Source organism: Ceratosolen solmsi, unplaced genomic scaffold (assembly GCF_000503995.2).
Source record: "Ceratosolen solmsi marchali unplaced genomic scaffold, CerSol_1.0 scaffold27, whole genome shotgun sequence".
In the NCBI taxonomy this organism is placed as follows: Eukaryota; Metazoa; Arthropoda; class Insecta; order Hymenoptera; family Agaonidae; genus Ceratosolen; species Ceratosolen solmsi.
In genome coordinates, this window is record NW_011948426.1 from 1,739,746 (window position 1) to 1,756,443 (window position 16,698).

At 28.6% G+C, this 16,698-nt stretch overlaps 1 protein-coding gene and 1 non-coding gene across 2 annotated transcripts; both read left to right on the forward strand.

Annotated features, from left to right (window-relative positions):
* The first annotated feature begins 1,088 nt into the window (after positions 1 to 1,088).
* Positions 1,089 to 13,333, forward strand: LOC105363308 (uncharacterized). Its single transcript, XM_011500976.1, has 4 exons — positions 1,089 to 1,354; positions 4,111 to 4,242; positions 4,480 to 4,639; positions 13,317 to 13,333. Exons 1-4 carry the CDS (start codon positions 1,220 to 1,222, stop codon positions 13,331 to 13,333), a joined length of 444 nt encoding a protein of 147 aa, XP_011499278.1. The 5' UTR covers positions 1,089 to 1,219.
* Positions 13,334 to 16,168: 2,835 nt separating this feature from the next.
* TRNAG-CCC (transfer RNA glycine (anticodon CCC)) lies at positions 16,169 to 16,239 on the forward strand. Its single transcript has one exon. It is a non-coding gene; the product is annotated as a tRNA-Gly (tRNA).
* The last annotated feature ends 459 nt before the right edge of the window (positions 16,240 to 16,698 follow it).

Sequence of the window (16,698 nt, forward strand, 5' to 3'; positions counted from 1 at the left end):
CTTCGATTTCTTCCACGGCTTTCTTCTATAAATAGCCTTACCAAGGTATCGAATACTTTGATAATTTGACGATTTTATGAGCCTCGTGTTTCCCGTGTGAATTTTTCTGCCCCATGTTAATTGCGTAATATTGTAATGCTCGAATTGTATGATTTAAAATGTCAATGCTGTCAAAATATCATGGATAAAGTTTAATTTATTTCTTGGGGGATATATACGAAATACATACGAAATACATACGAAATTCACTCTCGTATCTAAAAACCAATTGTTTCAATGATTAATGTAGTAAGTTGAACGTAACGTAGAAAAGCAACTTAACGTTTTAATTAAATTATTTGAAATATTGATCTTATTTTACTCTGATAATTGCGAATGGGTTTCAATCGATAGGTGTATTACTTTGTTATTGACTGAATGCAAGAATATTTTACATTGATCGAGACAACTTTTATTTTGACGACCAACTTTTATTTAATTGTTCTCCATAGACTCCAGACAATTTATTTTACTTTTTCGACTAACAACTAACAATATTTGTTCGTTTGATTGATTAATTTTCGAATGTTTATTATGCGATGGCAGCAATGCATTTAAAATTTGTGCTAAATATCGACATTTTAATAGAATAATTATCTAATATTGTCATTGTCATAGTCGAAGTCGTTGTTGATAATAACTTTAATCGATACACTTTAAATGTTGCACAATGTTATTCTCATATACAATAATTAACAATTACTTAACGTATTACATTACATATAAGAATTAATTAAAAATTTTCTCAGCTTTTCATCCAATCCTCTAAGTTGCAAAATCATCATGAAAATTATTAATAACACATTGTGTTTTATACAAATTTACGACTCACTTGTATCACGTTTGCAATATCGTAAAATTTCAAGTCACCATTGCCTTATAGTAAAGTACGACCGTGAGTTTAGGCCCGTGAGATTTTTAAAATTCACAAAATACGTTTATTTACGAAATAAATAGCCGATACTGACTATAGAATAGCGCCAAGCATCCAGGTCGATCAAATTGGTCAAATAACGAGGGAATATTTGTATTCTCATTACAGAGCGTCTTGGTGGGGGGAGGGGCACGAGAATTCGCGGCTCTTAGAAAAAGCGAGTATCTATAAACTCGGCGGAAGGAAGCGATAAATCAAGGCCGGTGAAGCTCCAGAGCCTTCGAGTCCACAAACTTCATAAATTATATGAAGCGCAACACCAAGCCCGTCGTCAGGTTCAAAATATATCCAAAGACCCACTACATCGGTCGATGTACGGAATTGCCTGCGCCTATTATCACAAGCACCGGCCGATATAACGATCGTCACCGCAAGCACACGGTAAGAAATTAATTTTCATCGCATGACTCGCCGGAAATTTCTATTTTGCCCCACTCTTTATGTGCCTTTACACCTGCGCAATGCACCAATCAACTTCTTTTAACGTTTAATTTAATGCCAAGCGGTTACGCAACTATCAAAGCTGATGATAATTAAAAGAGACTGGCTAACGCTGTAAATGCGCGGAAAAAGCGAGTTCGCGCTCCCCGCAAGGTCACGCATAACGTAAATTCCGTTAGGATAATCGGGAGATCCGATTATCTCGATATGTTGATGATATTAACATTTATTCATGAAATTTTAGGGATAATATTATAAAGCTTATGTTACGTTAAACAAATAGGGCTCTGCTATTATCGTTTGATTTTGTAAAATTGGTAATATTTATTTAGTGGGTGTCTTTTTAAACTGCTTGTTAAAGGAATTTCAAATGATTTTATAAATATATATGTATATAATTTTCATATTCTCTTTAATAATATAATCGTGCTGTTTATTTTAAAATAATATCCGTAGAATATATTAATCACATATTTAACTAAATGCAACTTCAAGCTTAGTCTCATAATTGGTAATATTTTTGACGGAGAATTTTTCCTTAGTTATAAATTCCTGAATATATGTTATATTTTATTCGAAAATTTTCAAACCGAATTAACCGTCAAACACTCAAATCTTTATAGCCCATGCTGATGTTCTTTGGTTCACCGAGAAAATAAGTTGCGTATACGTAATCTGCCCCTCGTGTTGTTAAATCGTTGGCTTTTGACATTTTGATTACGTAAGGCGTCATAATTTCTAAAATAAATTCGAATCTCGTGTCTTATATTTAAGGTACCTGTAACTTGAATCGAAATTCATCGATTTAATTAAATTTAATCAAATATCATCATAATCATTTGCAATATTTCTTTATACAAAAAGCCAAAAATGAAAACTTTATCGATAGTCTGTATGGATATAAATTAGTGAATTAAACTGTAATGGCGTTAAAAATCATTTTATTAAATTTATTAAATTTATTAAGAAGCATAAGATATCGGTATTTACACTTATTTGTCCATTGGATTACTATTACTAATTTTATAAATAATTGAAATACTTCAATGACTTTGACATATCCCGCAATACGTCTGCAATAACATATAAGATATTTAATTACATTTATTTTATTTTACGTAAAGAAAATGTTGTAAAGAGTTTCTAATCAATGAGCAGTCTACTGAATAATAATATTGTGCAGGTATTATCTATTATACATTGTATCACTTTAGTTATTTAAACTGTTTTTTGTTTTGAGTAACAATTTCATTTTTCGAGTTAAGAAAACTTCCCAAAAGGAATAAGTATAATGGATAATCGCCGTACTTAAATTATTTAATTAGCTTTCAATCTAAGATAGCTTAAACTTCATTTATTGAAGCAGTAACATCTTCCTTTACTTTCTTATATTCGTTTGTAAATATATATATATACATAAAGAGAATTTTTCTAATATTAAATAAATTCAAAATTTGTAATTGTTCTTCAATAAGTATGAGTTATTATTCATAGAAAGATATATAAAAAGTACTATTGCTAGATTTTTTTACTTGCTAATTTAGTAGCAACATTATTATAGTTACACAATGACTGTAATATATAATTCTACTGGTAAAAATGTATTTAATTTTCAATCCATACATTAAACCTAAGTTTACAAAATAAATAAATTATACATAAAATTATACGATGATTTCAATCGATTTTTCATATTATAATAATATCTATATATAGTAATATATATATATATATATATAAGTGACGGAATAGTATACGATCATGACAGCTATTTCAATTTGTAATACTCGATTACAGTAATATATAATGGCCGAGTATTACATGGATGGAAAAAGGTCTTAAGTAGTGACGTGTTCAATCGCCAGACCCAACTTCTTATATTCCTACTGCATAATTTTCTCACACGTGAACTTCATGTTCAATGATCAGTCAATTAGAAACTCATAGAGATCCTGTTGCCTAACTAAAGTACGATTCCTGATTTTTTGTCGGTGCAAATTTTTGAAAATAAAGTAAAATCGTTGATGTTTATAAATTTCATTTTAGTTAGCTAAAGTGTAAACATAAAATATAAAATTAAATTTAATCTACTTAATGCTCACAATTGATGAATAAACGATTTTTGTACTTGTATTATTTTCTATATCAATCTGATTTTATGTTTTTTATTTTATTTTTGTAAAGTACAGCAATATAAGGAAAACGGTAATTTACAATTCGATAGTACATCGACTTATGACACTTTACGAATAATACATGCTTAAGAGGATTAGTTCTTTTCCTTCGATTTAAAACTTATAGTTGATAAATCATTAGGAATTATATTCACGCGAGAGAATTTTTAAGTTCCATAATTACAAATAGCGTAATGAGTGGCTTTCAAATATCGTTTGTAAAATTTTCTTTCCTACCATACAACACTCGGTGCTCATTTATCGAAGCATGCATTTATCATAAAACGTGAATAATGCGTTAAGTATTGCTAATTACAATAAAAAAAGAAAATACAAATTGCTAAAATTGGAAAATGCTCATACAGAGTATATTTATGGAGAGCAAAGTCGAAACTCTCGCTATTTAAAACTGGCTTTTTGCACTATGCAAACATTCCTTGCGAGGATCAAAGATGGACAATAATGGTCGTTACCTTCTACTTATACACGCATCACTTGCACGCATTTTTTTCACCTGCACAGGCATTCGCTGAGAACGACCGCTACAAGCGCAGGTCAACAACATCTGGAGTGAAACAGCGGTGTTACCGTGGCAGAGCCTCGCGTACCGAGAGTGGGACGAGCGGTAGCGAGGAAACCTACGAGAGCGCCCCAGCCGACAACTACGAGGATTACGAGGACTACGAGGATGAGGAGGAGGAGGAGGAGGATAATGAGGAGGGGGAGGGGGAGGAGGATGAGGAGGACGATAATGACGATGATGAAGATGATGATGACGAGGACGAGGACGACGACGACGACGATGACGACGAAGATGACGACGACGATGATGAGGAGCGCTCGAGTTCGTCAACGAGAAGTTCTAGTGACAATGAGTCGAACGTGGACGAGGCCGAGGTTGCCAAGGCACTCGCAGCTTTCCGCAAGTGCGACGAGTTTCTACAGAGACATAGGATCAGGCCTGAATTCTTCTGCAGGTACAGAGAAAGGCTGGCGCTTCAGGCTTGGCTGTTGCAACGCGTCACCGCCAAGGCTTCCAGAAATGTTTTCGGTAAGTCAGGAACCGATTCCCATCCCTCGTCTAAGAATATGCGCTAGAACTATCGGGCAGGAAGCTCGATTTTCCCTCTCTTTGCTTCTACCCTCCCCCCTCCCTCTCCCACAGGAAAGCTATGAATTCACAATCTTTGAGAAATAGATACATCAACGTTTCGAGATAATGCTCGAATAAATATTAGTCGTCTGGTTTTCAAATACATTCCATTACCATGAGTTTATTATAGTTGTTATATTATTTATTCATTGATTCTAGTGGGAGAATTCAAATCAATTACATGTTACATTATTGTCGTTCAAAGGCTTTTAATATCAGCTTTTAATTTAGATATGCAAGTTTTAGAATCAATATTGAAATGGTAAGTAAAGATCGATTCGTACACTAAATTATAATGAATGAGAGCATTATATTGAGGCTTATATGATATAAATCCGGTATTTAGAGAAATGTAATTAATTTTCTTTAAAACATATAAATAAATTGGAATAGATGACCGTATATAAGATTTAATCAAATTTTCTTTTAACTCGCCATTTGACTTTTAATTCGACATGTAGCAAGTCGAAGCATATATGTCTATTTATTTGTAGAGAGTATATAATTTAACGGCAAAAAGTGAGAAATAAAAACACGATAAGCTTCTCGAAAGGAATTGTAGTGAGCTTTGAAAACTAGTATTAACACATACCCACACATACAGCGAGAGAGAGAGAGAGAGAGAGAGTCACGAGTCACGCAGACAGATAGGGAATGATTGTAGGTAGTACAATGTCATTTAAGTAATAAAATGTCTTGTTCCCGAGCAAAACAGCTAATAAGATGAAAAAATAAGTTGCGAATCGTATAGCATTATCGAAGTCGTTGGGACGTGTAAAATAAATAACTTGTTTTAATGATGAATTTGTCATATAAAATGTTACTTGGGATAAAAAGTTGAGAAAAAGAGTAATGTGAAGCTGAGTGAGAACGTAAGAATTAGTCATAAATTAAATAATAAAAGTAATATCGTGCTGCAGACGGAAAATAAAAAGATCAAGAATCGCTTATAAAAAAAAAAAAAAAAAAAAAACAACAAATTACTAGTTTTCAAGATCTGTGAGATCACATGTAAATAGCCGCATTACTACCATTGTGCATACATGTAAACGTACAGACGTTATTTAAAAACATTCTATTTCGCCTTTTCATTGGCGCACATGCATGACTGCGATTATATATTAATGTAGTGAACCCGATAGTCTAAAAAATATAGAGCCAACAGCGGAATTAGACAGAGGCCTGCCGATTCTCTTACCTTACTCATTATTGACGAGCCGAATACAAAGTACACATGCCAAACTCAACTACCACTCGCTAATCTCACAGATAGAGGTTCTTACATACATGTAATAGCTACAATAAAACGACCCCTCCTATCTAGCACGTATAATTTACTCGCTCGAGCTCGAGCGGGGCCACACATCGGCCACGTTAATGCCATTTTGGCCTCGCGCCTTATCGTAATAACACCGTCGGCACAACCTCCCACAAGAAACACAGTCGTCGATTTACTGTACGAACGCTCTTTTTATCATTCCCCCGGCTAATGCGCAAAGTTTTCATACTATCCGTGGGCTCGTAAATATCGCGGTAATGATGCACTGCCAGTTGGCCTATCCTAGGGAATATTAAGAAAGTTCGCCGAACGCTAGGGCGGCACGCGTTAAGCGGATGTTTCGATATGTGAGTGGCGTATCGTTAATCGGGAGGAGATTGCGCTGAGATTCGCCGTCCTTGTTGCTCGGGCTGCGATTCGCGTGATGCGAGCCAGCTGGAATATGCCTTATTTTCATTTTATTGCGCAGGTCTCGTGTCGCGCTTTTCACACGACAGACAATGTTCATCATCTCTTTTTCCGGACTCTCTTGAAGAGACTCGAAGAGTCCGGGCTTTCGTAATGTCTCCTTGCGCCTCTTTCGCTCTCTTTTTTCTGGATGACGTGTATGCCTTTGCCAGGAGATTTGAACGAGTTTTTCATGATCCGCAATTTGAGCTCCATATCGGATCGTTTTTTATTCTCTCTTTTTTTTTTTTATTTTTTTTATTTCCTTGTTTTGATCATTGGCCTATAGGCTCGGAGTAATAGACTGTTACTCCGAGTAAAGGATGTTTTTATGAAATTTTTCGTAAAGTTCGCTGGAACGTTGGGTATGAGTAAATTTATGCCCAGTATACTATAAAAATTAATGGTATTCGTGATAATGATTCATGGAAAGTTTATCGTATTTTAAGTAAAATGTTTATTACAATTTTGTGTGCTAGAAGACTATTACGTAGTAGCTGTTTAAAATTTTTTTACTTCTCTCTACACTTTGTTCTCAAATGTCAATAAAATGCATTTTGGCATTATTTACAACGCCTCTTCCATATAAATCGAGCTTCAAAGTAATTATAAAATATCATTTAACATTATGAAATATTGTATATTTGGAACATAAGTAAATATCAACATTAATAATGATGCTAATGGGATTAATTAGTTAAAATGATTTTTGAAAGTAAAAGAAGTAATTATCAGCGAGTCAGCGAGTACCAGTTAATTGAATGCAGCGACAAAAGTTTTTTTTTTTTTTTTTTTTTTTTTTTTTTTTTTTTTTGATATTAATTTGCAAACAATAATGAGAATCGAGAAGAAAACAAATAGAATTATAAAAATAACGAGTACTTGAAGATATTTTTTCATTCGTGCAGAAACCGTAAAATGCTTGTTCGGTGAAAGAAAAAGTATTCAAAATGAATATTCTTAATCCTTTAAGTGTAACAGACAAGAGCGCGTTATTTTGTTAGTGAAAAAAAGAAAATAGCGGGGGATTGTAATCGAGAGATTAGGATAATAAAAGGATAGGGAGATGAGAAAACAGAATTTTTCATAAATGTACGACTTCGAGAAAAGGTCTGTATAAATATACTTAAAGAATACCAAACGAAAGATTAACGAGTATAATTCTGAATTTCGCAGGCTGTCAATTGCATATCCTTAAAAATTATGCGACAACAAAATTATATTGCATACAAAATTATACGAAGCATCGGCTTTAAGCACTGCAACATAATAATATTAATAATTATTGTGACAAGAATATAAATCGCTTATACAGATTTGATTGAGAAAAAAAAATAGATTAAATGACATTTTACATTTACATATTTGCAAACGTCTATAAATTATTAATAAATCACAGATATGGAATGCTTAATAAGCATAGAATAATCATTGTATTATTATGAAAGTAACGAATTTCTTATCACAAAATTAATTATTAATACACCATTTTTCGCTAACACCGTGCTATTGTAAAGTAAATAAAACACACATAGTAAAGCAAATAAAAAAATTAATTAACATTTTGTAGCATTTATAGATTATAAGGAAAATTAATTATTAAATTATAATAGCTCAAAGCATTTCCAGAGTTTAGCAAAAGATTCTCAAACTATACTCACTAACTAAGTAAATATTTTTATAGTTAATTTAAAATTAAACTGCTATGTATATAAGAATAAAGTTGATAGATGTAGATATAAGTAATGCTTATAAAAAGGAATTTGACGAAAGGAGTTGAAGTTCGATAGATGGAAATTTGAGAAATAGTTAATTTATAATTATATTTATTTAATGTTATCATACTAATGGGAACCCTATGAAATATAAGTAAAAACTAAATTCTTAATAGTTACATTATAAATTAGTAAATGTAACGATTACCAGAGTTGTAAAATTTGACGATACATTTACACTTTTTAAAATATAACTTTTAATCAATGAAAATGAATTTATTGAATTAGATGAAAGTTAGTTTAATAAAACAGAATTGACATAATAATACTCAATAATTTATTGATATATGAAGAATATATTAGCTTTTTATATATTTATTAATATTCTAAGTATTGATGATATCTTAAATAAATAAATAATACTATCATATTAAAAAAATAAGTGGTTAACTAAATAGGCTAATGAAATATTATTACTATTTGTAAGCATATTCTTGTTAATTTTGCAATATGAAAACTTAAAATTGTTATTAGCAGAACAGTTTATAAGTAGGCTAAATTAAATTTAAAGTAAAAACTGTTTAAATTCTTATAAATTCTTATAAAAAATTTTTTTAAATATAATGATTTTATCCAAAAATTGAATAGTATTAATTATATTTCCTACGCATGAATAAGCAATCTAGATAATTAACATCGATGTGCTTATTATTTGTAAATTAAGTGAATAATTGAGTAAGAATTAAGTGTGAATATCAGTTAGTGAACATTTGTTACAGATAGTAACAATTTATGTAATATATGGTTTACATAAGAGATATATTAAATTTTACATACATTTACATTAACGTCCTATCTATTTATTTATCAATGGTAAAATAATATCCGATATAAAATGAAACCGATAACTAGAATAGAAGCAGAAACTTTACGAAATAAATCAGTAAGTTCATAATTCCATTATTTATCGTTTAAATGAAATATTAGAATATTTGGGTAAATGTACGAGTATCGTATATTTATGTATTTCAATATGCATATCTGTTGGAGCGTTGAATTGCCATTTTACCATCAATTTTTTTTGGATTTAAAAAACGTACAGAAGGAGGATTAGTCAAAGTAAAATTAGAATGTAGACATTTGTAAAATATATAAAATATACTATATTAAGTAGATTATATTTAAACTGTAATATTTATTAACACGAATATTTTTCTCATTATTATAATCTATTGAGTATTTCATATAAGAGAAACAATAGTTAAAGAAGGCTATAATCTAGCTTCTTGATCAAGAATATTTAGCTTCAATTTATAACAAACCCTAATTATATTTGTAGTATGTAAAGAATTTAATTGATATTAATGTCTCGAAATCTCCATCTCATGCAATTAATTTATATATATATGAATGCCGAAAATATATGAAGTGTTACGTAATACGTAATGTCTCATGAAATTATTATTGTAACAAAATTTAAATAATTAGCAATAAAATGTTATTAAAAATAGAAGACAATGATAATGCACTTTTAATTCGGCTAATTTATACAATTAATATATATTGTATTTGGTAGTCTGATCTTGGTAAGATAATATGATATAGGAAAATTTATGAGTAAAATCTTGTTTGAAGTATAAATGTCGTTTGCATAGCTTATTTAAACAAGGTCTTGATAAATATTAGATAATTAAACTTTTTATATTTAAATTCAACTTACAATTAAACTTTATAAATTACAAGAATTTTTCAAATAATTATTAGATTTTATGATAACTTCTATTTCTATTTAGATTTACATAATTTTTTAATCTCCCTGTACCAGGCTTGTTGTAGTTAATAAATATTAAAACAATTGTTTATCATTAATATGCTTCTTCTCTTTATGTACTAGGGAATAAAAATTACATCGTTAAAATAATTATGAAAAATGTAATAACTTATATAAAATATTTACATAATGTGCACTTCTTATATGTATATAAAAAAAAAAAAAAAAAAAAAAAAAAAAATTAAATTAAAAATGCTAGCTTTATCAGTTTTAATAAATTATTTTTAATAAATTTATTCATTAAATCGATAACAATATAATGCCAAAAATATTACAAAATAAAGGCAAAACGATATTCTAAGCCTAACTCTAAATTTAAACATAAAATGTTTTTATAAGCCAAATAGGCACCGACGTATTGTCGAGTTTCTTTATGGTCGTTGTGTGCTTATTTAGATGAAAATTGCGAAATTCTAGAAATGTTGACGATCTTTCTGTAGTATTAAACTTGGACGAACCTGCGTCGAATAAATGCATAATTAATTTCACATGTTTTTTTCATAATTTTTTTTTTTTTTTTTTTTAATTCTTTTTCCCTTTTGAACATCATAACTCAAAAATTTTTTTAATTTAACAATATTTCGTAACACTTTTCGTGATCGGATAATATTAAATTGCTTGTGCATAAAACAAAATATTTATATTAGTATGAACATTTAAATATTTTTAGTTTCATTTATACATTTGAATGGTGCGACCATATTATTTTGAATCATTTCCTAGTAAAAATTTTATTTCATATCTTTCATAAATGTATCCTCTTTATAAGATAAATACAATATTATTGTGTGTTAATGTTATATTATGAAATACCGCATCATTTTTTATTATCATGTTGTATTTTTTAAGCAATTACATGTTATTTATCATACTGAAATAAATAGAAACATTGTCGATGGATTTTTTAACATATAGTTGTAGAAAAACTATATTCATTTTATTTGTTTTGAACTTTTCTTTTTTCATGAAAAGCATAAAATGTTCCATTTGACCAATTCGCGTTTTCAAAATTAAAGACAAATTTAATGTTTAAATGTAATGGTAATGACGATAATGATGTAGTTTGTATGAGCTTGATTTTATTCTTCTATTTCATATAATAAGCGTATTTTCATACATAAAATTATAATTGATAATTATATATATATATATATATTACATAATTTCTATTAGTTATGGTTCTTACTGATAAGTCTAAGGAAGCATATGATACAGTAAAATATATAATGTACAAACAAATTTATCATTAGAAATAAATTCATATAATAATAATAATAATAATAATAATAATAATAATAATAATAATAATCTTTAATTTATTTTATAGTGCAAAATAGATATGAGTATATTGGAAATAAAGAATAATACGATTATTGTATATAGTAGTGTAAGATGTCAATAATATAAAACAAACCTGAATTTTCCAAAATTACAAGTTTTGAGAACATTATTTTTCTAATTATTAAAATATAAAAATATTAAAATAATAAAATATTTTTAAAGGATATTTATCTTTATAATTTAATAATTAAAATATGTTTATAATATTCGTTTTAGAATGTATCGTCAACTTTGTAATATTTTTTTACAGGTTTAAAATTAAGTATTATACTTATAGTATAAGATATAACGAATCTTTGATATTTTCTGATATTATGACCTTGAACTTATGCTTAATCACAAAGGATATCGAGATTCCTTGGACATGTCATTTTCATTTTATTCTTTCGGATTGGACAAACATTATTGCCCTCGAGAGTTTTACATTTTATCGCACAGCTGACTAGTCGATAGTGTCATACGTCAAAGCATCATGAATTTTTATGATTTACTAAGATCCGAGGGTATTAAAATTTGCCTAGTAATTAAAAATATTAAGGAATTTTAATCGATTAAAGAATGCAAATCAAAGTATTGACTTCCAAAACTCTGTAGTATAAAATACTTCGACAAATTGATTGTTTTCAGATAAGAAGATGTAATCCTTGATGCGTAATATAATATAAACGAGATTTTGCATTGTATGGTATATCGAAGGGATAAACAATATCTGACCTGCGCCACTATGACATTGAACGTATGAAGGATCGCACATAACTATTTAACTTTGTTTGAATGCGTGATTATTGGTTTATTGGCAGAGAAAGCCACAGTGACAGTTACGCTAACGAGTGATGTAAGTATATATTTGGTATTTTCGCAATGGTTAGTCTGTCAATTCTAGTACCAATTGCCTTTGTGTGCAATAACTCATTGTTTAATTCCTCATGCTTTCTTGTAAAAGACGATTAAAAGACCTTTTGAATTTTTTGTTTAATAAAGCCGAGCTATTTTCTTTTGGTAGTTTGGTAACTGGATCTTTATCAAGGGAATCCATGATCAAAGGGCTTTGTGGATAGTAATGTACATTATCTGAAAGATTTATGACAAAAAAAAAAAAAAAAAAAAAACTTAAATAAATAAATATGTTTCTACAATTCAATGAAATTAATTCGTGTTTTCTCGTTATACGATACCACTTTGTTTACAATCTTCACTTTAAAAATTGAAAGAGATATGTTAAATTCATTATTTTTTTCTTTAAAAATACAAAATATCGCTATCGATTATCTATACCATGAATTTTTTAATTTTCTGTTCAGAAACTTTCATTGCATTATTTTTCATAATTTAATTTTTAGTTTTCTTCTAAATTTCCCGATAATTATTTTTAATTCTATATACGTATTAATATAATAAACTGAAATTTGTAAAATATAATAATTAAAATTACCATACAGATGGAATTGTAGTGTTAAATTAAAAATAAATCAATTTTAAATATTTTATTACAAAAGTGGATAGAAATAGAATATTTACGAATATTTACCATTATTAATTTTATGGATAGATCATTAATGATATAGAATTTTGTATTATGTCAGGTGACTGTATAAATAAGAATATACTGATTGAATTTCACTGGTTAATAATGCCAAAAATTTATAAAACATTACTCCTATTCAGTTACATGCAACATTCTTGTATTTAAATAGAGTTTTATCCTTAATTTAAAATTTACTCCAACATCATTTCTAACGCTTTTAAATAGATGTAATTATTGAAATTAATTTTAATTAACTTTAATATAATAATCATAAGGAAGTATCTAAGTGATTCACAATGAGTTATCGAATTTCATAGTATAATGAGAAATTTTAACGTGCTACATAAATATTGAACATTAATTATAATATTATTTTATAAAATTATTATTCAAACAGAATGCTATGGCGTTCATAATTAAAAATTTCATTGTTACAGATAGTAAGGGCAAGTAATTAATAAATGGGCAAGCTATTAATAGTGTAGGCTAATTATATTCCTTGTTATATTATTCTATACAAATCAAGAATAATGTAACGCCTTGTAATATAATGAAGTTGTCACCATATACTATGACATACAGGCACTAAAAGATCCATTGAAATTTACAATGGTTCCGTTGAATTTTAAAAAAGAACACTTTCATGAGCTCCATTTTCTCTATCCTTTCAGCCGATATCCTGTTTTTAAAAATTTGAATTTTCTGCTAAAAAGACCTTTTCACACTTTATTCGTCAGAGTTTTCATCATATTTACGATCTCGTTGGCTCATAAACCAGCAAAGACACTTCTAACAATAACATCTATTATAATAAAGTAATAATAATAATAAATATAATAATAAAAGGGGAAAAAAATATAAGTAAAACAGTAATACAGTCCGCCTGTACAATGTATACGAATTATAAAAGCGCCCGAAGGAGTTGGCAATTCCCGTTGCGGTTGTTGCTTTTCTTCATTTTTTCGTTTCGTTGGCTGAAAATAGAGTAGCGGAAAAGGAGAGTTACGCGCTTATGCTTTAATTGCCGTGCTTGAAGCGTGGATCGACGTGCGCGCGTACACGGGTGTTCGTTTTAAACGTCGAGTAAGTCAACGCCTGGACAAAGATTTTTTCGTTTTCGACGTCACCGTCACCGACTTTTACGACTTTTATCGTTTTTTTTTTCCTACGTCCAAATCGTAAAAATAGCCAAGAGAATCCATGACCACACGTGCACACCATCACGTACACACCCACAAAATCCACAAACGTTACACACACACGCGCGCACACACACACGCACACACACACACATATATATATAGTAGCGATAATAACATTTTAACACACGTTTATGTATTTATAAATTTAATACGTTTACTCTTCGTATTTTTCTTTTATCATACGTATAAACGCATTTTTTTTTTAACTTTTGCTACTTTTCACCAGCTACACCGTAGTTACTTTAGATATGTAGGTTAGCTGTTTTGTGGTAAATTTTATTGACTTTTTTTACTTGATGTACCGTACTTGAATTATTTTTCTTGCATATTTCATCGAAGGAATTATTCCAATTAGTTTTTTTTTTTTTTTTTTTTTTTTGACTAGTTCTATACTATAATTACTGGCAAAAAACGAAATGAAAGAATAATAAATTTTATTTTGCTAACAAGCTATTAAAGTTTTTGTTATTATTTCAGTACTTGAAAGTTGGACTTTATAAAACAATATCATAGTTGTAAAATTGCTAATTCCAAACATGAGTTTTTATAAAATGCGGAGAAGAAAGATTTAAAGTATTTGAAAATACAGTGCTTCGTTATATGAAGCATAATGATGAAAGTTAAGAAAATTATGTAATTATAAATATAATTCTATAGTATATTTAATATTGTGGAGGTTGTAATATCAGTATAGGAAGTAAGAAAGTACCAGATAATATTTCATTAGAAAAGTCAAACGATAAGGTTTTTTTATGTATATTTGAGTAAAGACATTGGAATGACAATTTCATAAAATTTACAAAAGTATTATGTATATATTTATGTACTTTGATAAAAATTTATAGGAAGACTATATCTTGGCGAGGCAAAAAATATTTACCTTTGCGATTCCAATAAAAGGAATCTCCAATTCAGTTCCTATGTATACTTTTGGCATATTTATATACTTTTGATAAAAATAACATTTCATGATGTATATATCGTTCAAATAAATTTTTCTACCTTTTTCTTATATTTCTATTATTCTCGAGGGTTCAAAAGAAATTTCCCCTCCATCTTTAACAGTTTTCTAATTAAAGAAATATATGCTCTTATTATCAGTAGTCCATTATTTTAATATAAAATTTAAATACATGTAATTACTGAAATTCATTTAGTTAATCCGTTGCAATCAGATTTCTCATGTATAATTTAATTATTTAATCATTTGTTTAAATCGTAATGCAATAACATTGATATCTCACTATATGAATACAATATGATTTTTTGATTGTACTGCATATATAGTTTGGAAATGTTATTTTATATAAAAAATTTCCTTTTTAAATTTAACACTATTATTTGTGAAGAATTTTAAAAATAATTTCTATATAATTATTATTTATAATTAATAAAACTTAACCAACTTACGATTTATAATTTGAAGAGTCAGGTTTTTAGTTTTTTTTTTTATAGAAAATTTCTTCATATCAAAAAATAATATAAACTCAAATTCTAATCCTTAAATATTTAAATTAAAACTACTTAAATCCAATTCCGCGTATGAAAAACAAAAAAATTATTTAAATAGGTTGTAACGTAATACAGAATTAATAATTATAAATTCTGTATAAATTGTTAATGACTACTTTCGTAGAAATGTAGAGTTTTTTTTCCCATGACTTATAATTATAAACAAATGTATAAATAACTGAGACGGAAATATTAAAGGAATATAAACGTTAGCATAAATTTGTCGACAAATTACTTTTCTTTATTGCTCTAACGAAATAGCATGTTTACATTGCAGTCACAATGTATGAATCAACTATTAATCATCTTTAGTAAGGAATATTTCTCATCTCTCATATTAAAATAAAACGGTCGCACCAACTATTACAACCATATTGATTTATAAATTGATGATTTATAAAAAAAAAAAATATATTAGCATCTAATTAAAGCGCAATGCTTCCTTTGGTGTGCACATATGCAGCGTTGAATCTTTCTACGTTAATTCGCATTGAAAATTTTTCACGTAATAATAGGTAAGTGATGATAGTTATGCTTCTATTTGTACCATTCGAGAGGCAAAGTTGTGCGCGGAAGCACCGCTGGTGTAGTGGTATCATGCAAGATTCCCATTCTTGCGACCCGGGTTCGAATCCCGGGCGGTGCAAGTTTTTTGCACATTTGTTTATTCATATTTTTTCTATAGGCCGTGGTGAATGAACCATTAAAAATTCAAGTTTCTCAGGATTGCGTAGGAAAATATATAAGCAAGGATGTGTGTGGTGTGATGCTTTGAAAGGAGATTAGAGTTGCGAATATAGCAATACGTTGATTTATCGACAAGTGTTGGTCGATAAATTCGTGAATTCCGTTTGAAGATTTATAATAAATTTAGTTTTTCCTGTCGAACTATTAAAATTCAAGATGAAATTGAGAAACAGTTTTCTACCATTAGTATAGATGAAACTATTGAGTTAAAATTTATCTCTTTTTTATTTAATATAATATCGATGTAAATAATAATAATATTATAACGTAAAAAAAAAAAACAAAATTATAGTCATAGGTCAATATAAAGTTTTTCAAGTACTTGATGTAATATACAATCATTTTTCCTAAAAATTAT